The 22,529-nt window shown below is 51.1% G+C and overlaps 1 protein-coding gene across 1 annotated transcript in view; it reads right to left on the bottom strand.

The window, feature by feature from the left end:
• The window catches only part of CSMD2 (CUB and Sushi multiple domains 2), a 546,707-nt gene that overhangs the window by 98,204 nt on the left and 425,974 nt on the right, over positions 1-22,529 (bottom strand). Inside the window, exons 27-32 of the mRNA XM_053660680.1 lie at positions 21,407-21,598; positions 16,793-16,931; positions 12,608-12,795; positions 2,315-2,509; positions 1,403-1,519; positions 62-175 (exon numbers count right to left, since the gene is read on the bottom strand). Of these exons, the coding sequence (XP_053516655.1) occupies positions 62-175; positions 1,403-1,519; positions 2,315-2,509; positions 12,608-12,795; positions 16,793-16,931; positions 21,407-21,598 (945 nt within the window). The remainder of the gene's footprint in view (positions 1-61; positions 176-1,402; positions 1,520-2,314; positions 2,510-12,607; positions 12,796-16,792; positions 16,932-21,406; positions 21,599-22,529) is intronic.

Genomic DNA, 22,529 nt, shown 5'->3' with positions numbered 1-22,529 from the left:
CCGCCCGCGACACCCAGGACCCAGACCCACCGCATCCCATCCCTGGCCTAGCCTGGGGTACCTGTGTGGGTGCCCGACAGCGAGCTGAGGAGACGGGAGTGCTGGCTGTGGCCGTCATGCACCTCCACCACGTCGTTGAGGGCCGTGTGGAAGAAGGCGAACTGTCCGAACACCACTGTGGAGGAGACATGGGGTGGAGATCTCAGTGTGGAAGCCTGCGCGGCCATGTTGGGGGCGAGGAGTGGCCAGGAGAGAGAAACCTCAGAGGAAGTGGCCGGTTCAGGGCCTAACTCCTGGCTGAGCCTTTCTGCTGGCTGATTAGCACACCTGCCCAGGCCCTGAGGATGCAGAGGCTGAGAAGGGCTGGCTGGCATGCTCCCTCAAATGACATTGAGGAGTGCACCCAGCCATCAGGTTGGTGGCCCTGGCACTGAGCCAGTCTTACTCCTTTCCCAGACAGCAGCCGCAGCGGCTGCTCCAGGACATTGAAGGGCTCTGGGTAACATCCCCCATTTTCCACGTGAGCTCAGGACCATGTCCCTGATGGGTGGTGTTCTTGCCTTGCACCTGCTCTACGCTGTGTTCTGGGACTAAGCAGCCAGCTCTCAGCAGGCTGCCCCGTCCCTCTCCTAGGTGGTCAGGATCTGTTGACGCCCTTTGCCCCATCCAGCACCAACTGTGTTTAGAAATAGTTCTTACTCCTCCTACAAAGAGGAGACCCGGGGAGAGAGCAGCTGGGCTGGCGAGCCTATTGCCCAGCCACAACTGGCCTGTGCTCCTCAGGAACTTCCTGAGTCCTCCAGGGCTGGCAGGACTCTCGACTGTCCCCACTGCCAACCAGGTGACAAGCCTAGCTCCTTTCTACCTCAGGGTCTTGGAACCTGGAGGTTTCTCTGTCTTCTCAGGACATTTTTCCTGCTCGTGGCCGTCATCGCTGCTGGGCTGGGCTTTGGGTCTCAGACAGAACAGTGGGATGATATGGCTCCCGGCTCCCTCACCTGTGTTTGTAAGCTTGGCTCCACCCCACTCCTCACCTCCTCCTGCCCCTCGGCTACCCGTCCCTGGCTTCCCAGTTGGCCTGGATCTGCAGCACATCTATCTGTTCAGACGTGGGCTGTGCTGGGCAGCCCAGCGCCCCTGCCTTCCCTCAGCCCTGCCCAGTTCCTCACCACGCCCACCCCTTGGTTCTGCCATCGTGTCAGTTGGTCATGTGTCAGGAGTGCATTCTGCAGCCCGCTTCACGGTGTCCACACTCAGTTGTCCAGTATGGGACACAGTTTTGCCTGTTCCCACGATGGGAGTAGGTACAATTGAGGGTGGAATTGGGATACTATTGGGAAGGGCCCAAGGGGCTGGAAGGAGTCAGAAAACATATAAACAAATATTCAATAAAACCCCATACCATAATCCTTAGGCACGGTGACAAAATACAGGCAGATCTGTCCACTGGTGTAGTTCTGGGGGTAGCTGGGGGACAAGACCACTCCATCTGAACCCACATACTGTCCTCCACAGGGGGCTGCAGGAGAAATCGGACAGAGGGCAGGTGACCTTGGGGGCCTCCCGTCAGCTGTCCACCCTCTGCTCTGCTCGCTCCCAGCTTGGGCTTCTTCCTGGCAGGGTTGCTGGGAGGTGCACCACCACTGATGTGAGTGTCCACCACCACAGGGAGTTCTGAGGACACTGCCCCGCCTTGCCCGGGGCATCCATCCCTGACCTGGCACGTGGCCCCAAACCCACCCTGATTCTATCATGGGCCCTCCTGTGCCACGTCAATCCTGGCCCTCTCACTATTAACATGACATTGGTCCCTGGAGGCACGGCCCTGAGGAGCATTTTGGGAACCTCTTTTGCTTACAAGCAGAACCAGAGCTAGTCTGCTGCTCCCACGGCTGAGGCTGCATCTGGGTAGTACCTGCATAAGTAGGGAGCTGTGGCTTCCCCAGACTGGCCTCACGAGGAGAGGCCAGCCACCTTCTGTTCCCACCCATGGCACCTGTTTCACAGGGGGTGGACCTCAGAGCCAGGCTCTTCCACCTGGGCACAGGGTCTTGTTTCTCAACTAGGGTGGCCACCATGCTCCTGAAGTTCTGACACTCCATCCCATCTGCTAGGTTTCCGTGGCTGAGTGTGTGTGGGGACACTATGACACACTGACAGGGACGAGTCCACCTGGTGAATCATCAGCCTTTCTCATCCACAGCGAACCCAAGGAGCTCCCTGCTTTCCGGGCCTCTTCCCCTTGCCCAGAGCCCCTCCTGCCTCTGGCGCACGCCCAGCCCCTCCCCCGCCCTCCCCTCCCCAGTCCCGCCACCTGTGCACACTGGCTGGGGGTTGTTCCACGCGGGCTTCCCGTCGGGCCCCAGAACGCAGGTGAGCGTGGAGGAGCCCTCGACTTCATAGCCGCTGTGGCAGTAGTAGGTGATGGAGGAGCCCAGCTTGAGGTCAGACCCCACTCGCGTGCCGTTCTTGATTGAACCAGGATCGAAACATGACTCTCGTGGGTTTTCTGGAAAACAGAAAGATGAACATGGACACAGGACTCATTAGTGGCCTAATTATAGGGTGCAGCACCCAAAAGGAAGCCCGGACCCTAACTGGCCACAGACCATGTGGAGACTTGGGATTGCTGGCCCTAGTCCCTCAGGTCTCGAACCCTCCGAATCTGGTTGGAAGTGCAGGGCTGGAAGTCGCCTTGGAGAGTGAAGTTCCACCTCCTCACCCTGCATCCTGCCCTGATCCACAAGGGAGGGAACACAGGTAAACCTCTGAGCAAGTCGTCCTCCCTTAGCCCACTCTCCCCGGGAGGCACGTGGTGCTCTGACTGGCAGGAGCTGAGCGTCCCGGGTCACACCTCAGCCTTCCTTAGATTTAGGAAGGAAGTAGAAAACTCCACTTTAGCCTCTGGGATATGTCCAGGTCTCCAATACAGTTTCCCAGGCCTTTGCACTGGGGCATTGGGTGCTTGCTAGTTCCTTAAAGGAGCAGAACTTTTCCATTTGGATGCTGTGCTTATGTGTCTTCCCAACCACTCGTACTACGGACATGCCTCACGGGCATCCATTCTGTCCCTCTGCATGGGACAAGAGTGGATGTGAGGCTGCCTGAGGAATTACAGGGACAGTCAGGCTCCTGAATCTCCACAGGCCTCCTCACCCTCTTTGGTCCGGGACCACTGATGGTCAGGAGGCCTGTGGTCAGGGCCGGGCAGGGTCAGGGCACAGCTGAGGCAGGTCGGTATCAGGGAGATGCCACCGCATATCAGGGCTCCCCTGGAGTCTGGGAGGCTGGGCTAGCAAGGGGTCTAGAGATAGAGGGTTCACAGAGAGGCACTCAGAAATTCAAAGAGCAGACAGGAGGAGGAAAGAGTCAGAAGAGAAGGGATCAGACTTTGGAGAAGAATGGCTCAGGAGGAAATATGCTGATGGTTGTCACTGTCACCTGGGTGCCATTTAAGCTACTTATGCAAGGGCAGCCATGGCTCGGGAGCGTGTTGCTCTGTTGCCGCGGGACTGCTGAGTGACGGAAGGCGGCTCTGAGTCTGCGATCCATCCTGCGCCGTGCAGCTGCCGTTGCGGTGGGCCCCCCAGGCGGGCCCGCGCTTCGTCTCTGCCACACCCAGGCGTGGAGGACACCACTGACTTCAAACTCAAGCGACACCCAGAAAATAGTCTCTCACTTAGCAGAGGGCTCCTCCGAGGGTCCCTTGGGTGCTCTGTGACATGTCCCCTTGTCTCCCACATCAACCCTGTCCTCCCTGTAAACTTGGGCGGCTCTCGGTAAGGATACACCTGGCCACTGGGTGATTCACAGGTGAACCACAGAGATGCAGGAACTGTCACCGGGTCTTGTATGTCCTCTGTCCTTTTTATAAATTCAGAGTGGGTCAGATCTTATTTGGAGTTCAGAGAAATTAAGTAACTTGGGACCAAATTCACACAGTTCGTTCGAGGAGAAACTGGCAGTGGCATCCTATAGCCATTCTCCACCTTCATCCTTAAATTAAACCCTCCCCCCCGCCCCCAATTTTATGCAGAGTATCAAGGCACCAGCTAAAATCTACACCTTCCAGGCTCTTGCACAGCTAGATCTGGCCAAAAAGATATAAACTGCAGTCAAATAACAGACACTGCCTCACTAAGAGCAAAAGCCTATATCCTTACAGGCCTTCAGCGTCCTGCATATTGTGCCTCTAATCCTCCATGACCTCAACTCCTACTGTTCCTTTACTACCTTTGTTCCAACCACACTGGCCTCTGAGTACAGAATGTCCCCCTTGCCCACCCGGCTCCCTCTCTCACCACTTTAAGGACTTAACTCACTGTCTAAGTTTGGTTAGAAATTGGGGGCTGGAAATCATGTCAGAGAGTGACACCTCTGGGACCAGCTACCTAAAACTTCAGCGTTCCTTTCCCCAACACTCCCCGCCATCCTCGGCTTTTTTCCCTGCACCGAGAGCAACACTGTCTCAGGTGCTACATTTACCTTATTTTTTTTTCTATCTCTCTCCACTGGAGTGTAGGTTTCATGAGGACAGACTGCCCGTTTTCTTAGCTGCTGCAGTCCAGTGCCTGGCACAGGGTAGCACTCAGTAAATATTTTGTAAGTGGGTAAGTGTGGGATTTCTAGAAAAGCTGCTTAAAGGAAGGTAACAAGTGAGAGAGCGCGTTTTGGCCCTTCCTTCATTCTTTCCTCCTCCTTCCCGCAGTCTGGAATTCCGACAGTGCTTTTTGACCTCCAGGCACCATCTGACCCTGAGATGACCTTGGGGATGGGAACCGCGCAGTAGCGTGCGTGGCACAGCAGAGAGACAAAAGGAACCGAGGTGAGGCCGCTTCACTGGACCTAGGTGACAGTGTCCAGGATTTCTTTCATAGGAAGGAACATAAACTCTACCTCATATAAAAAACTGCGTGTTTAGGTCACTGCTGTCCTGGCATTGGCACCCCAGAGGGGTGTGACTGCCCCAGAGCTATGTCCTGTGTCAGGACGTCCCTCCTTCTCTCCTCTGTACCGCAAACTCCTAAGCTTTCCAATGCTACCTTCTCTTCGGCAGCTTTCTGAACATTGTCTTCTGTCTGCAAAATTCTGTTTTTTTTTCTCTACTACAGCATGTTTGGCATTACCTTGTAATTTGGGCAAGTGTATTTCTTTTCAGTGGATTCTGAACTCATAGAGGACAGACGGCAACAGCTAATCTTCTTTTAACCCTGACAACTGGCACAGAACTTGGGCACTGGTGGGGGCCGTATTTGATACATAATAGGGGCTTGATAAATGGATGCTGAATTGATCGGCTGAATACCTCAGGGCTGGGAAAACCAACAACCACATTAATGATGCAGACCCTGTTCTACAGTTAGTCATCTGTTAGAACAAGAAAAGCTTATCTGCTAACATTATCACGTTAATAATAATGATAGGGATCATGGTGACGATGATAGCCGTTTACATGGGAATATCACTTTGTAATTTTCAAAGCACGCCGCGATCTGTTATTTCATCTATGTATCGCGTGGCCTCTGCAGTGGGCTGGACCAGGCACGCCCCTGTCCAGTTCTGGATGGGGGATGTGGCCATCAGACAGGCTAAACAAGGTTTCAAGTCATTCAACTGTTAAGAAGTAGAATTGAGTCAAGATTAGGTCCTCTGCCTGCCAAACCAGAGCTCAGCCATGAATGATAAAACTAAATGACTACAACATCATGAAGATAAATGAAACCTAAGCCCTCCAAGAAGGGACAATTAAAAGAACCACCTTCACCCTGGCCGGGTGGCTCAGTTGGCTGGAGCATTATTCCAGACACCAAAAAGTTGCAGGTTTGATTCCTGGTCAGGGCACATACCTAGGTTGTGGGTTTGACTAATGGATACTTCTCACATCAATGTTCCTTTCTTTTTTCTCTTTTCCTCTCTCCAAAATCAATAAACCTATTCTGGAGTGAGGATTTAAAAAAAATAAATAAAATAAAAGAATTAGCTTTTTTAACTCTCTAATAGATAAGAGCCATTTTCAAACACTGTAATAAAAAAGAGAAAGAAAAGCAAACAACCAAAACAGAACTCTTTAAAAAAGTCTGAATTAGAACCATGCACTGAAATGTAAGCAGCCTTTATAAAACAATAGTGGAAATCTTTGAATACTGATGTGGAAAGGGGTCTAAGATCTATATTGCTGGGCAGAAAAATAAAACAAAGCAAAAGAAAATCATCCATATTACAGATTAGCACATATGGTGTGATTCCATTCATACAGAACTGGGGTCAGAAAGCTCTAATTCATGGGCTCCCTGCCTGCTTTTATAAATAAAGTTTTACTGGTACACAGCCATGCCTGTGTGTTTACATACCACCCACAGCTGTTTTAACATTATAACAGTAGAGTTGAGCAGATACAACAGAGGCCATCTGGCCTGCGAAGCCTAAAATATTTACTATCTTGCCTTTTCCAGAAAGTTTGCCAACCCTGGCCTAGAGTTTACATTACTTTATATTTATATAAAATATATGGAATGAGATAACAAACTATTAATAATGGTACTCAGGGGATGGGAATAACAGAAGGTGTTAAGTTTCTGGAGTACATCCTATATGCTTCTGTTTGAATTTCTCCCACAAACAGGTGTTACTTTTTAAAACAGGCAGCAGTAAAGAGACTGGCATTTTGAATTTACAAAGTAAGACCTACGGCAGCGGTGGGTGCAATGGTAGGAGCAGGCGTGGGAATCTGGCTGCAACTCCTTGGCTCAGTGTTACCAGCAAGGGCTTGAAAGAGAAAATAGGTGCTTTTTAGTACCTTCCAGTAAAGGTCGCCTTGGCCTTTCCCGAGCTGTTTCGGATTCTCTAACACATGCTTTGAACTCTCTGCCCTCTGTCTGGACACCAGCTCACCCCTGCTCTCGCACAGCGGGTTCTTCTCAACATTCATGTCTCTTGTTTCAATGTCTCCTGCTCCGCAAACCCTTCACCTTGACCGACTACCATGCTAAACTGGGTTCCTCATTTCTCTTTTTCAGAGTAGCCTGTTCTTCCCTAATGTCTTATGCTTCTCACTTCTTGTTTGTCTACTTCCCTCACTCACTCCACCTTAGAGCAGGAAACATGACCGTCCTGCTCACTGTTGTATTCTCTAAAGCCAGCACAGGGCATGGCGGGAAGAAGCAGCTCAATAAACATTGGTCAGCTGAACGGATGGTCTCTACATGGCTGTCCTAGCCTGTCCTTGCCCAGGAAGAGGCCACTGCACCTGTTGGAAGATGAGAATGAAGGTCCCTACCTGTCTATTCTGCTGATTTGTCTGGCCTGGTAAGAGACGATAACCTCCCTGGGACTTGTTTTTTAAAAAATATTTTAAAACTTTATTTATCATTAGAGGGGAGGGAAAGGGAAGGAGGGAGGGAGAGAAATATCAATGTATGGTTCCCTCTTGTGCATCCCCTACTGGGAACTGGCCTGCAGCCCAGGCATGTGCCGTGACTGGGAATCGAACCTCCATCCTTTGGTTCACAGGCCTGTGCTCAATCCACTGAGCTATCCCAGCCAGGGCTTCATTTTTAATAACTATCTCGCAAAGACAGAACCCTCCTCATCCCCTTTGTTTCCTTCTAGCAAAAGGTAAATCTACCCAGGAGTGTGAATTCAGATGACAAGTGCCTCAGAGTGTGGTCTCACAGAATCCCACGAATGACAGGATTGATTGCCCTTCAGAATCATTTCCTGGGAGGCCTGTCCAAAGACGATGAGACACCACAGCCACCTTCCAGGAGCAGCTGAACAGAGACACCAAGGAACCGCCCACCTTGGCCTTGTGGTGAGCTGGGTTGCCGGTGCCAACTCCTTGTCCATAATAGAGATGTCGGTGGTCCAGGATGAGACCTCCACAAAGGCAGGGGCTTTGTTTTGCTCCTTGCTCTGTTCTCAGCCCTTAACAGTGTCTGGCACTTAGTAGGTTCTCACTAAATATGTGCTGAGTGAACAAATGGTAAGAATGCCTGGTCTGCCCCAGCCCCTTATGAAAGAGCTGACTCCCATGACACTGCTTGGTGGACTCTTGACTTAAGCCTGGCCAAGCTGATGGACTCCTGACACGTCCTTTGGGATGCAGAATCGGGATACAAAATAGGACGTGATTCAAAGTCCAGAGTGAGGGAGCCACCCTTTAGGACAATGGAGATGTGATGGGAATTAATCTGCAGACAGAGGAGAATGCAGCAAATAATTCAGAAAGGAGCAAAGGACCGCTCATAACTGAGCGGTCAGGAGCAGAGGCGGGTGATCTCACCCTCTGACCCTCCCACACTGACCTCAATCCCTTATACTTCCTGCCCTTGGGCTCTTGTATTCTAAAAATGCATTCTCTTTCCGTGGTGAGTCTTTGTTATCTGTAGTATTAAAACACAGAACTCCTTTTAGCTTAAATTAGTTTGGCTGTTAGCTGTTTTTCTTGTAATACTCTTTTTTTTTTTTTTTGGTCTTGAGTTAGTTTGAATTTCTGGGTTTTTTTTTTTTTTTTTTTGCATTTTTAAAGTAATGGATTATTCTGCCCTTTTCTTTTGCTTTAAGTTAGTCTGAATGGATTTCTTGATTTGAACGTAAATGGTCCCCAAGATGCAACCAAACTGTTCCTGCCTTCCTTCCACTTGGGAGCTGGCAGGACACGGGAAGACTTCTGGTCTGTCTGCCCTGGGTGGGGTTGGACCCAGAGAGGGGTTTTCATCAGGCCCCACCCAGCTGAGTCTGCAGCAGCTCTCCATGTGGCTCCTCCCACTTCCCAAAGCAGGACCCTCGAAGCCACAACTCCCAGGAGACCCGGGATGCTCGGCATTAGCAGAGCCCTGGATCTCTCGACAAGACAGTCATCTGTCTTTGGACAGATGATGGCTTCTAGATGAGTGAAGCCGCTTCTTCTCTCCCTGGGATCCAGGCCTGACCCAGCAGGTCCTCGCCGGACCACACCTCCACCCTGAGCGCGCTGCGGGCTCCCAGAGCGCAGTGTGTCTCAGTTCTGTGCTAAGGACCGGAGAGGTATCCAGGACACACATACTTATCACTGACATTCATGTCATGTATATACATCTATCACATTTGATTGCCCTTCCTTTATTATGATTTGCTCATACTGTGCTTTTGACAAATTGAAGGTTTGTGGCAGCCTTGTGCCAAGCAAGTCTACCAGTGCCATTTTTCCAACAGCATTTGCTCCCTCCATGTCTCTGCCACATTTTGGTGATTCTCACCAGACCTTTTCATTATGATCACATCTGCTGTGGCTGCCCATGATCAGTGATCTCTGATGGCACTGTTGTAATTTGGGGGGGTGCCACAGCTGTACCCATGAAGACAGTGTGTGTTCTACCTTCTCCACCACTTCCCCATCTCTCTCCCTCTCTCAGGCCCTCCCTGTTCCTGAGACAGGACAAGTCCAGTTAAAAACTCTAACACAGCCTCTAAGTATTCAAGAGAAAGAAAGGGACAACGAAGTAAACTTATTTTTTACGAAGTAGTCTTATTTTTACAAAATTGTTACAGCCACCCCAGCCCTCGGCAGCCCCGCCCTGACCAGTCGGCAGCCGCCAGCAGAGGGGCCAGACCTTCCACCAGGAAAAAGATTCTGATCTGCTGAAGGCTCATATAATGGTTAGCGTTTTTAGCAATAAAGTATTTTTAAATTAATGTATGTACATTGCTCTTTTTTTTAAACATAATGCTATTGCCCACTCAGTAGACTACAGTACAGCATAAATACAACTTTTTATGTACTAGGAAACAAAAAGAATTCGTGTGACTAGCTTTACTGTGACATCTACTTTCTTGTGGTGGTCTGGACCCAAGCCCACAAGGTCTCCTGTATTCAACATCATAATCGCACTTTATAATTTTCAGTAATCAGAAAAGAAAATGTACTTGTTCCACTGGGCTAACCCCACGAAGAGGGGTACAGACCGTTCTCCCTTCCAAACCAGTGCAGAGCAAATGAAATATTCATCACACAGGGAAAAGGCACCGCGATGGAGGTGGGTGGATCAATATGCACCAGGCACCTGCGGGCATTGGCGCCCTGCTGGGTGCTGTGACCCTTTACCATCCCTCAGGACCCCTCTTTCACGTGGTACCACTGTCCCTCTTTGAAAGATTTGGAAGCGATGCTTGGAGAAGTTGTGCAGCTTGTTTAATGCCTACTAGTCAATAGGTGACAGAGGCCACCTCTAAACACATTGAGCACGGGTGAGTGTCACTGAGGCCATGGGGTCTGGCGGCGCAGTAGACCCGTTCTGGGAATCCAGGCATCCTGGGATAGGGAGAAGGAGAACAAGGCAGGAGTCCCTGCATCCCAGCAAATGGGCTACCTAAGCAGAGACTGGGAGACAGAGTAGCAGGGGTGGCTAATACTAGGGTGTGTGCAATCTGAGAAAGATGGAGGGCTGCTCCAGGTCTCACCAGGCCCCCCCCCAAACAGACACATTTATCTTGGTACTGGTGCTACAGATCCTAATAAGGTGGTGAAGGGTGCATGGGGGTGCTGTGCCTCCCTGCTCCCCTCTCCCCAGCAGAACGGCATTTAGGTAGGCCTTATTTCCTGGGACTGTGATTTGGACCTGAGGACTCCTCTATATATGATTTTGGGTCAACAGAGAAAAATGGAAAGGACATTTTTGGGGGAAAGAGGACCAGGAGGTGTGCCTCTAACCCACGGAGTCAGTGGAGAAGATGGCCACTGACTAGGGGCCATCTAGGGGAGAGGTGGCCACAGCCAGAACACCATGAACAAGGTGACTAGGAAAGAATCTAAGGGAGTTTGTACCCAGTAATTTACTACACTCAGGGATGGTGAAATGAAGTCATCTTGTAAAGAGGCTGGAAGTGGTAACCTTTGGGGTGAAATTTTGGATTGTCCACCGAGAAGAAGACTCAGGTGGGACAAGTCAGAAGTCACTCAGGTGTCTGGTAAGGCTTGCCTGGGTTAAAGGATATTACCTGCGGTGGCTCCAAGTGCCACGTTTATGTGACTTTTTCTGGCTGTGTTCAACCATTTGGAGGTGGGTACAATGAAGGGTGAGCTTTTGCAGGGTTTATGCAATAGAAGGACCTCAGGCCAGGAAAACTGAGGGTACTGAGGGGGCACAATCAGAGAGGTGACTGAGAAGGTAAAGGATGGTGGTGGTGATGACGGGCCAGCGGGGATGGTGATGGGTGGCCGGGGCTGCTCTAAACTGTGTCTTCTGCCAGAACCCCGAGGCGACGGTGCTGCTGTGGTATCAGCATGGGGAGCAGGGTTTGCGGGTGTGCAGGAGGGTTGTCGAATGGTGGGTGTCTGGAGGAAGAGACAGCTGCAAAATCTCTTCCCCAGGCCAGCCACATGAGGAGAGGAGGCCACAGTGAAACACTCTCTCATCTGAGCACCCAGTGTCTTCTAGAACAGGCTCTGACAGAGAGCAGACAAATGGTAGTTACGAGGATTTTGATGAATCAATGGGTGTAAAGTGCTTGGTTAGCCATTTTTATGATTGATAGTATTCGCAAGCTCATGTGAGATATTCGCAGGAGTTGCCAAAAATATTTAATTAAAGAGCACTTTAAAAGGTTGCTGAGGTCCTCCCAGCAACCTTTTATGCAAGTGGGGGACATGAGCCAGAAGCCTTTTATTTTTAACGGGTAATGGGACTCCATTTGTTCGCGTGGGCTGATGAAGCTGGGGTGAACCTGGGTCACAGTTACACTAACAAAATCGATCATCTCTTGAGTGTCTGTAGCACACACTGGCTATTACACTCAGACACAGTATATGTAAGCATACAATACCTTTTAATTTTAACCTCCCGAAACATAATTAGATAAAGATGGAGAAATGGGTTCCAAGCGATAACAACTTGTTAAGCTCACCCATCAAGCAAGAAATGGAGTTCGGATTTGGATAATGGGGTCTGGGATGATTAGGGAAGAAGAAAAGGTCAAGGAGAGAGTAGAAGAAGGCAGGGGGCTCCGGAGCCTGGAACTACTCTCACGACTACGACTGCTCCCGTTCGATATTACGGAATACTTAGTGCATGCCGGGCACTGCACTTTGATGCTCATTGATCTTCGCAATTCTGTGAGATGGGAAGTACTCTAGCCTCATTTTGTAGATGAGCAAAGGGAGTTTTCAGATGTTAAATGAACTTGCCCAGGTCCACACAACCTCAGACCTGCTGATGCACCCTGAACCCAATGAACCCAACAGACGTGAGCAGACAGTGACGGGCATTGTTTTGTGAGTGGGCTTTTACTGGGACGGAGCCACGCCCAACCCTCTGTGTTCTGTCTTTGGCTCCTTTAGTGCTGCCCTGGTAGAGGTGAGCAGTCGTGATAGAGATGATGTGTTTACTATTTAGTTTTTTAAGAAAAAACTTTCTGATCCCTGCTCTTGACCCTGACACAACTGAACTTGTCTTCATTAATTCAGAAGTACAATGAGAATAAAAGAATGGGAAAACTGGAGGGATGAGAGCATGTGACCACCAAGTATCAGAAAGCATCCAGTCCACGACAAGGTACCAGAGTATGGCCAGGGGTGTCCTTGGGGCAGAGGTCCACGCACCGTGACGCCGGGGATGGGATGAGCTGCCCTTACCTGTGTAGTCGATGACGAAGCCTGCGTTGCTCACGGACGCGTCACTGCGGAAGGCGAGGAAGAGGCTGTTGCTGCTGCTCTCGATGCGGCTCGGGAGCTGGGAGCCGTAGAAGCTTCCTATGAGGGGGCTGAGAGAGTCCCGTCCATCGTAGATGTGGAGGAAGTCGTAGCCAGGCTCCAAGTTAAAGCTGGGAAACAAAAACATCCCACCCCACCCGACTAAGGTCAAAGAAAGGCTTGAACTGGGCACAGAGTCGGTCTAACACCTAAAATTCAATGACTGTATATACCCTATCATAGAATAAAAGACAAAACTATATGATCATTTCAGTACAGTTGTCCCTTGGTATCTGTGGGGGAGCCTCCCAGACAGCAAGCCCCCCATCCCACTGGTGCCCAACCCCTGAGGTTTCCACGGTGGGGGGAAGGATGAAGCCCCAGTGACCTCCCTGTCAGTGGAGAAGATGGCGGAAGTGGGTTCAGGGCCAAGGAGGCAGATTCCAGAGACAGTACCCAGAAAGCTGGAGCTGAAACTTAACAACTCCTTTTAAAAAATTATTTTAAAACGGAAATGTATTTGACGTATACCACTGTGTAAGTTTCAAGTATACAAGTTGACTGGATACATTTATATACGCACTGTAGTGATAATTAGCATCTTTATCGCCTCACATAATTATCATCCCTTTTTAGTGGTTGGAATAATTGAGTTCGAGCCTCCTAACAGTTTGGTGATTATAATGCAATGTGGTCTGTACCCACTGCACTGTGCACGGAGGGAAGATGAGTTACAACTCTGCAGGCCCAGGGCTCAGCAGGGCAGGTCCAGAGCCCAGGTCTCTTCCTTCCTCTGATGTTCTTTATACTCTGCTAGGCTGCACCTTCTTTTCCAAGGGGGAAGGAGCCACCCAGGGAGCCACTTCGAGGTAGGAAGGGGCCCGTGTCACGGAGGACCCCAGCTTCTCTCCCACACCCTTGAGCTGCTTCTCAGCTCTCTTGAGGATCTGCTACTACCCCATTCCTGGCCCCAACAGCTTGCCTCTTTCTTAGCTATCCTGGCCATAGTGTGGGAAAAACATCTATTTTTAAAACTGTCTTAGTTTAGTAAGTTGAGTATTAGAGTCCTTGAATGTATTGGTAATTTATCCCCCCCGGAATGGAGAGAGTGAAAAATGACAGAACATTCCAAGGACTGGCAAGAATGTGGGGCCACTGGAGCTCTCCTACCCCACGGCTCAACCACTTTGGAAAACTGTTTCACAATATCTACTCGATCTGAACACATGCCTTAAGAAGCTGTGATTCCACTCTTAGGTACCTGTTCAACCTAAGGCAACCTAGTACCAGAGGCAACTGGTACTAATCAAGCATGTACAGGTGAAAACGACAGAGTGAGAGGAACTGAGTTTTCAGAGAACAAACTTCTGACGCAAACTCACTTACAGTCCAGCCATGGACTGAGATACCCAGAGACCCCATTTGTCTGGACTGAGAGTGCAGTGCAGTTCCGCCCTTTAGCTAAGACACGTGGTGGAGTGAGGGGGCCATGGCATCTCTAGGACAAAGGGGTAGGAGCGGCAGAGAGACGGGATGAGGGGCAGATGTGCCCGGCCTCCTTCCTACATGTCACCTTCTCACACTGGCATCGGCTGCAGGCTCACCCCATCATTGCTGGGAGGGATGGTCTTCTTGTCCCGTAACTCAGCTTCTACCCATGGGCTCTCCTAAAAGCCACCAGGGGAGGGATTTGGAGTGGGCCAGTCTCAGTCACAGATTATGGCTCCACCACTCCTTAAGTGCCTTCCTCCAATCGTTGGATCTTTTCTGAGTACCCTCAATATGCCAGGCACTATGCAAGGTGCCCAGGACATGGGGTGTGTCAGACACCACCCCTTCTTCAAGACAGTGATGGGGCTGAAGGAGACAATGGACTTGAAGATGACACAGCCAAGTCTGAGGTCTGTCCAGGCATATGGGGTCACACAACACAAAGTTCCTAGGGGAGGAGGAGATGAGGCTTTTCGGGGGGCCAAGCTGGCGTTGGGTCCGGGGAGAAGAAAAGACCCTCAGCGGTGGGACAGAGAAGGGAAAGGGAGTCGCTGTGAAGGGAGAAGCAGAGGCAAAGTCACAAGGGCAAGGAATGGTCTTGGAAACTGCTAGGGCTTCAGTCTGGCTGGAGCTTGTGGCTGAGGACCGGCAGGACTGGAATGCAGTGGGGGGACCGAATGGGGAGGCGGGCAGGGGCCAGATCTCAGAATGAAACCCAAAAGTTCGGACTTTACAGGGAAGAAGGAGGCACTTAGGATTTTAAAGTAAAGGATCTATTTGTTGTTTCTTTGTTCTTAAAGTAAATGTAATTTATACACCATGAAAGGACCATCTCTTAAATATATCACTCTGCCAGTGTGTTTATCTATGTAATGTGTTGAATTTATCAGGGTGGCATTGGTTCATACTTTACCTATTTTGACATATGCAGAGCAAGACCCAGAATACTTCTGCCATCCCAAGTTCCCAGGTGTCCCTTCCCAGTCAGTCTTCCCCACGCCCAGAAACCACCACTGAACAGATTTGTTGTAATCACCATTCATTAGTTTTGCCGACCTCCAAACTTTATATAAGTGGAATCATACATTATGTCTGTTTTTGTGTGTCTGTCTTCCTTGGTTCAGTGATGTTTTTGAGACTTGTCTGCACTGCATGTATCGGTAGCATATTCCTGATTGCTGAGAAGTATTATCATACATTGAAATGGAAAATAGGGTGGTTATCGCAGCATTTTTCATGGGACAAGATCACTCTGCTAGTTAGCTGAAGAAGAGATTGGCATGAAAGGCAGGTCGGGGCAGAGAACCAGTTAGGAGACTATGGTAGTCATTGAGACTGGAAATCACAGGGCTTCAACCAAGGTAGTAGCGGGGAGGATGGACAGGAGGGGAAGATATGAGGAGTGTAAAGGCAGCCAGAGCTCCACGCCTTGGTCACTCCTAGAAGAAGCGGTGAAGGCAGACGATGGTGCCAATCCCGAGTGTTCAGAATAGAGCTCGTCTGGGGAGAACATGCTGCTGTGCTGCAGCTCAGGCTCCCGCAGCCCCAGACAGAGACACCCAGCAGTTGGAGACAGGAGCCTGCAGCTCGGGAGGGAGTCTAGGCGGGTGGCAGAAGGAGTTCGTGGTTTATGAGCGGAAAGTCACAGGACTGGATGCGCTTGTCCAGGAGGAGGTGTGGATGAGAAGAGAAAAGGCCTGAGTTGAGTTATTGTCCAGCCAAGGAAAAGGGGCGTGACATGGAAGCAGCCAATCACAGAAGGTGGAGAACCAGAGCAGGCTGGGGTGGGGGGCGGAGCGGATCTTCATAAAACCCAAGGGGAAGAAGCAGGGTAGGGGTGCAGGGAGTGATCAAGAGGATAAAACATGGGAAGTCCCGTTTTCTTTAGCAACCAGTTTGCCGGTGCTTTAATCAGAGGAGTTAATGGGTACATTTATACTGCGGAAGCACAGAACACCTTTGAATGGTTTTGGAGTGAACAGAGGAGAGGAAGGAGAGAAAGCAGAGACCATTCCTGGGAAGAGCTTGCCTCTAGAAGAAATAAAGAGCCCTGGCCGGGTAGCCCAGTTGATTAGAGTGTCGTCCCGTTACACCAAGGTAGCGGGTTTATCCCAGGTCAGGGCACATGCAAGAAGCAACCGATGAATGCACAGATAAGTGGACCAACAACTGACGTTTCTCTCCCTCTTTCTAAAAATCAATAAATAAAAAAATTAAGAGGAATAAAGGAGATAGTGGGGGAGCTCCTGGGAAAAACCGGAGCCTGTTCGTAGACTGCTGAGCGTGTTGGAAGGGGCCGAGTGAGAGGAAAAGCAGCAGAGCAGAAGACGGGAATCCGGACAGGCCCTACTCCTGAACCTCAACAGCTTCAGAGGTTAAAAAAAAAGAAAGGGTAACAGCTAGTTCATAAATTACAGTAAGATGACATGAGAGCATGCGTGAAGCCACTGAGCACCGCAGTGGGCACTGACAGACACTCCGGACACTGACAGACACTCTCTCCTTTCTGGGACTCCGACACCTCCCACGGATGGGGACTCCGCTCCAGGAGACCTGTGCACACTCACCTAGAGACCCGGTCTGAAACCCGCAGCTGCTCTGACCCCTCGGTCTCCCACCCGGGGGAAAGGTACATACATGTTAAATACCAGGGCGATGACGTAGTCTGGTGAGACGGTCACTTTCCAGTCACACTCCTTGCCTGGTGGGTAGGGTTCTGGGTAATTTGGGGACAAGATGACCCCTGAAGGTCCCGTCAGGTCTCCGCCGCAGGGAGCTGAGGAGAGAAGATGACAAGGGTAAGACCGTCCCCTTTACCGGGTCATAGTCGAATGGGCATTCGTAGGCATGGTAGGAAGGATTGAGTTTGACACACTTACGTTAACACTTGGCTCTGGAGGCCAGGGGTGGAGTGTGGCGGGTATGCGGTTTTACCCCGAAGTGACAGACATGTTTTGGCACTGGAGGCAGGGATTGTACAACACTGTGTATGTACTGACTGCAACTGAATTGTTCATTTCGAAATGACTAATTGAGTTTCACCTCAAAGAATTATTCAAAACTAAAATCCCTGGCTCTGCCAGTTCCTGGCTGTGTGACCTTAGAGAGCTGACCTAACCCCTCTGGACCTACCTCAGTGCCCTTCTACTGCAAAGGGAGACAGTCCCTCCTTCACGGGTTGGCTGCAAAGGTTTTGGAGATGTCTGTTCAAGCACTGGGCATGCTGTAAGCAGTCAGTACCTGGAGACACCATGCGTCTTCCGGACACATGGAAAACCTGGTCTCCTCCCTCTCCCTTGCATCCACATTCCAGGGGAGCATTGTGGGTATTTACCAAGAGTTCTGGTGCAGTAGAGGTCAGGAGGAGTGGCAGTCATTATCAAGGTCACCAGCCAAGCGTGCCAGCCTCCTACACTGCTGGTGCTCTTGGCGTCTGTGTGGGGGCTGCAGGTACCTCCCAACTTTCCCAAAGACCTTGTCCAAGGGCATGGACGCCTTAGTAGTAAGGAGGTACCACAAATACACAATTAGTCCATGGCGGTCTCCCTCCCCTGAGACAACAGGCCTTCCCAGCTGGTGGGGAGAGAGAAGGCGGCCAGTGATATAGCAGGCTGCTCACTCAGAGTCCCCCAGGGCCCCCCGATCCTGAATCAGCTTCTGCAGTAATTGGCTGGGTTATTGCACTGTAGCATGAAGGTTTGACAAAGTGGAGGAAAAGACAGCCAAGACTATAAATATGGCAGCTTGGTTTGAAAACAACGCACCGTCGGTGACTGGCAGTGAAGGAGGCAAACAGTGAGCCCTCAGGAGCACAGAGAGCTGTGCCAGAGGCCCAGACAACCCAAAACTAGACGTGGGGTAGGAGCCAAGGGTGCGCCCTAGAAGACTGAAGTGAACAGCAGCCGCTCCTTGTCACAGAGCTGAGCTTTACGGCCATGCAGTGCAGCCGAGCAGTGCTCACAGGGCTGGACCAACCCCCAGCAGGCTCTCTTTAAAAAATGGTAGGTCTTCAAGCCAGGCCATAAAAGCCCCGACATGGTTGAACATAAAACCTGAGTGGTCATAAGTAGTGTGTGTTTTTTTTTTCCTGTGGAAAATATATCTCCAATACCGACTTGAGTACCAGGAACACTCAAGTGGGCTCCCGTTAAATGTCAGACGTGTGAGCTTCAGCGTTTTAGATACCTTACCTCCTTTCAGTCTCCTAGCAACTTGGAGAGCTAGGGGTTACCCTTCCTGATATAGAAAGGAGGAACTGAGGCTCAGAGAGGTTACGTCACTTGCCCAGAATCCCTCTGAGACTCAAAACCCCCATGTATCCGGCTCTGAAGCCCGTCATTTCCCCATTCTTCTCCACCCCCTCGGAACCGGTGATGGCAGTGGGAGTGTCCCTCCCCACAGGCCGGCAGTGGACAGCCCTGGGTACAAGAGCTTCTGTGGATGAGGCTGGTTCCCTGAGTCAGGTCTGCCCTGCATCTCACTTGCTTCTTCTCCACTGAGCCTTCCCTGGAGAAGGTGGCTGGGTGGGTGGGACAGACCAGAGGCCTGCGTGACCAGCGTGACTCTGCCCTCACCAAGGCCAGACCCTGCTGCCCAGCCCAGGGCCAGAGACTGGCCCTGCCCAGAAACACAGCGTGACACAGTCAGTGAGAGGGGGAAACCCTTGTCATGTTGGCTGCCCCGCTCCCTGGGGGGTCTTCCCAAGGGGGCACAATGATGCCTCCATCCGGGCAAGGGCTACCAGGCCTGGCCTTCCTTCGCGGCTCAGGGGTGGCTTCCCTTATGTTTGCCACAGGTGGGGTGATCCTGGGGGTTCCTGAAACTGCTTTTTTTCCCCTTGCCAACCCCCAACTTTGGCTGATCGTTCCAAGATGGCTGAGAAGTGGCAGGTTGTATGTATTAAGGAGTGAGAGCTATGAAAAAGACCATTGATTTGGAAGGTATGCAGTCCTGGGTTCAAATTCTGAGTATGCCACTCACTAGCTGTGAGTTTGGACAAGTTACCCACCTCTCTGAGCCTCCATTTCCTCACCTATGAAACAAACAAAAAAGAACGATGATGATCATGGCTTCTAATGTATGTAGTGCTTACTGTGAACCAGGGACTAAATTGACGGGCTTCACAGTATTATCTCATTTAACCCTGTGAGGCAGGTACTTTCATTTCCCCCACTGCACAGGGAGGGAAACAAGGCACAGGGAGAGGAAGTGATTTGTCTAAGGCCACACAGCTCGTTGCGGTAAAGCCAGATCGGAACCCAGGTGGCCGCAATCCAGAACCTGAGCTCTCATCTTGCCATATGGTGATTCTGTTTGCAATCACATAGCTGCAATGTCCAGCCCAGGGCGTACCGTGGGGATGACTCTCAGTAAACACTTGTTTTCTTCCTTTGCTTCCTTCCAATGAGGAAGGGATGCCAAGGCCAGTCAGGCCAGAGCTGGCAGCTGGCTAAGGGAGCTGCAAATTATGGGCTTGTCGCTGGGATTGCCAGATTGTTTGAGAGAAGAGGTAAAGACACTCACTTCGTTGCCCGAGAAATACTCCCCAGGCTCCAGGGTGCAGAAGAACGGGTCACGGAGGCTGAATTAAACTCTCTGCCCTGCTTGCTGCCCGTCTACTGCTCACGGAGCAGCCTTCCTTCTCCACTTGGGATGGCCTGGCCTCAGGACCCGTGTTTCTGCAGGGTAAGCCTACGGAATCGCCTCTGTCTAGGATGCTGAGTTTGGAAGAGAAACCAGAGATCATCTGATTCCTTCCAGAGACTTCCCGGAACCCCCTTGACCGGAAGGAGTTCTGGGTGGGGGGAGGGAAGTGAATCCACAAGCTGGGAAGAGGGAAACTGGGAAAGATGGAAGGACAGAGGGAGGAAGGAGGGAAGGAGAGAAATGAGTATTTCTTAAGATTGGGGTTAGCTGCATGCTCACCCCAGAAGGCCATGAGGAAGTATATTTACCTTCACTTTACAGATGAGGAAACTGAGGCTCAGAGAGTTGAAGCAATTTTCCCAGAGCCACCGAGCTAGTAAGTGACAGAGCTGGGAACTGAGCCTAGATGTGTCCTTCACTACCCATACTCTCCCGACACGTCACACCATGTGAGTGAGAACTGAGCTGACTCTGGAACACAGATCTCACCATCCTGTCCGCTGTCCAGGCACCATGTCCCTGACACACACACCCAGGGGACTCCTAGTAACTGCTGAGGGACAGGATTTGGGGCCCATCCTCAAGGCCAGGCCTCAGCGCATGACCAGCAGAGGCGGGGGGAGCGTGTGTGGAAGGGGGTGCAGTGCGGGCCCTGCAAGTCTCCGCAAGTCCCCGTACGCATCTCTAGCACGGGCCCGTGTGGACGGGAGGAACAGGAAAGGCTCTGCCTTCAGACTGATCCGGGTCTGTCTCCTCGACTGTGAAATGAGGGAAGGTGCTCGCTACCGAGCACTGCAGGGACAGTGAAATGAGGCCGCATAAATAAGTGTCCAGTGTGTGGTCAGCCCACAGTGAGGACTCAGTGACTACTGGGTCTCTTCTAACACCCACTGTTGACACAGGAAATACATTCAGTTTCTGGCCTGAGAAAAAGAGCCAAGCGGAAGTGCACACCTGGAATGTTTGCCTGTATCTCTCTTTCCTGTGCTCCTTGCCCTTCAGTTTGCCCCCTTCTCCCAGTCTCGAGTTGCCGGGGAGTGGGATTATTTCAGCCCAGCCCCTGCAAGCTACATGACCTTGCACACGTCTCAGAACCTCCCGTTCTGCGTTTGTCACATGGAGAGATTTTTAAGACTAAAGGGTAGATCTACAGAACCGAAACCCAGGTGACCCATAGTTTCCTTGGGAAGAGGAAGAGCAGGGTCCTTTCCTTTATACGCCAAGCCTGTGGGTGTCCTTCTAGTAAACATGGGTAATGAAAGGGTAATAAAGGGTCACTGTGGAACCTGCTGACCCCACTGCCCAATGTGATCCACTGTCTACTTCTGACCTATACATCCTGAGCCAGGAGAAAAGGAACAATGTGCCTGGCCTAGAAACCTTCGGGCCATTTTGGTGAAGAATTGGTAGCGTGTACAGCGTGACTGTGTGAACATGTGTGTGTATAATTGCATACGTGCACATGTGCACACAAAGCAAACTGAGTTTTCTGCAACTTTTTGCTGTTCGAGTCTCCTGGCCAGGCTCAAAATGCAGCTGCCACTTATGTGGAGAGAGGGGGGTCTGGAGCACCCCAGTGCTGGGACAAGAGGGCAGGGTGCGTACCGATGCACGTGGGTGGGGTGGGCTGCCAGAAGAACCTGTTCTCGATCTTCACACAGCTGATCTCCGCGCTCCCCTGCAGGGCGTAGCCAGGGTCACACTGGAACACCGTGGAGTCGCCAGCTTCCCAACTGTCGCCGCTCCGGCTCCCGTTCTGTGGGACCCCAGGGTCGTTGCAGGACGTGGCTGTGGACACTGGGACAAGAACACAGAAGAGGAAGTGGGGTTGCCTTGCCATGAGCCGGACATGCAGGCTCCCAGTGCATCACCCGCACAGGCATCACCGTGGCCATCAGCAGTGCCACTGCTGTGATCTCCTTCGCCTCCCGACAGCGTCGTCGCTGTGACAACAGTGCCACCATCTTCGTTCTCACCCCCGTTTCTGTCACTCCCTCCACCACCGCTGGGACCGCCACCCATCCTCCCATCATCTTCACCATCACCGTCATCCCCATCGTGAGAATCAGAGTCAAGCGTGATCACAGTGCTATGACTGCAGAACTGAGTTCAGTTTGATTTAATGATGCAAGACTGTTACACAGATAAGCTTTGCAATTTTGTCTAATGTAGGTGACGTGGATCAGTATGAGGGAGTGACAGGATAATTCAGTTTAAACTCCCAATTCAATCAGAAGGGGGTGCCGAGGAGTTTGGGGGCTGGCTGCCTGAGCGTTGAGCAGTGGCTGTGATGTCGCCTGGAATTATGGAGTCGGCTAAAAGCCACTCTCTCTTGCACGGCAAACAACCAAAGGCTCATCAGAGTGGAACCAAAGAAAAACCTGATGTTTGCAATGACGGAGAGGTCCAAGACAAACATAAGTAACTGAGAAGTATTAAAAATTAAACTCAGAAATTTGGGAGCTGTGTGCAGTCTGATACCTATGAAGTGCAGTACAAAGCAGATGTTTTCAAAGTGAAAGCCAAATGAATGGCAGAAAGAGGGATAAATGCATGAACGAGTGAGTGAGAGGATGAAGGAAGCATGAGAAGAGGCGCCGGAGGATGCGGTGCGAGAGAAAGTCGCACTTTCTCCCGAGAGAGGCTCCCGAGGCGGCTGCGATGACCCCAGCCGCCTCCCCAGCTCCCACCTGTGTCATCGTTCACACATGGGTTGTTGGCAGGCCCT

This window comes from Artibeus jamaicensis, unplaced genomic scaffold (assembly GCF_021234435.1).
Source record: "Artibeus jamaicensis isolate MK-2021 breed Jamaican fruit bat unplaced genomic scaffold, CSHL_Jam_final scaffold_847, whole genome shotgun sequence".
NCBI classification, from domain to species: domain Eukaryota; kingdom Metazoa; phylum Chordata; class Mammalia; order Chiroptera; family Phyllostomidae; genus Artibeus; species Artibeus jamaicensis.
The sequence above is the reverse complement of the archived record's forward strand: the minus strand, read 5'-3'. Positions and strand labels throughout refer to the sequence as shown.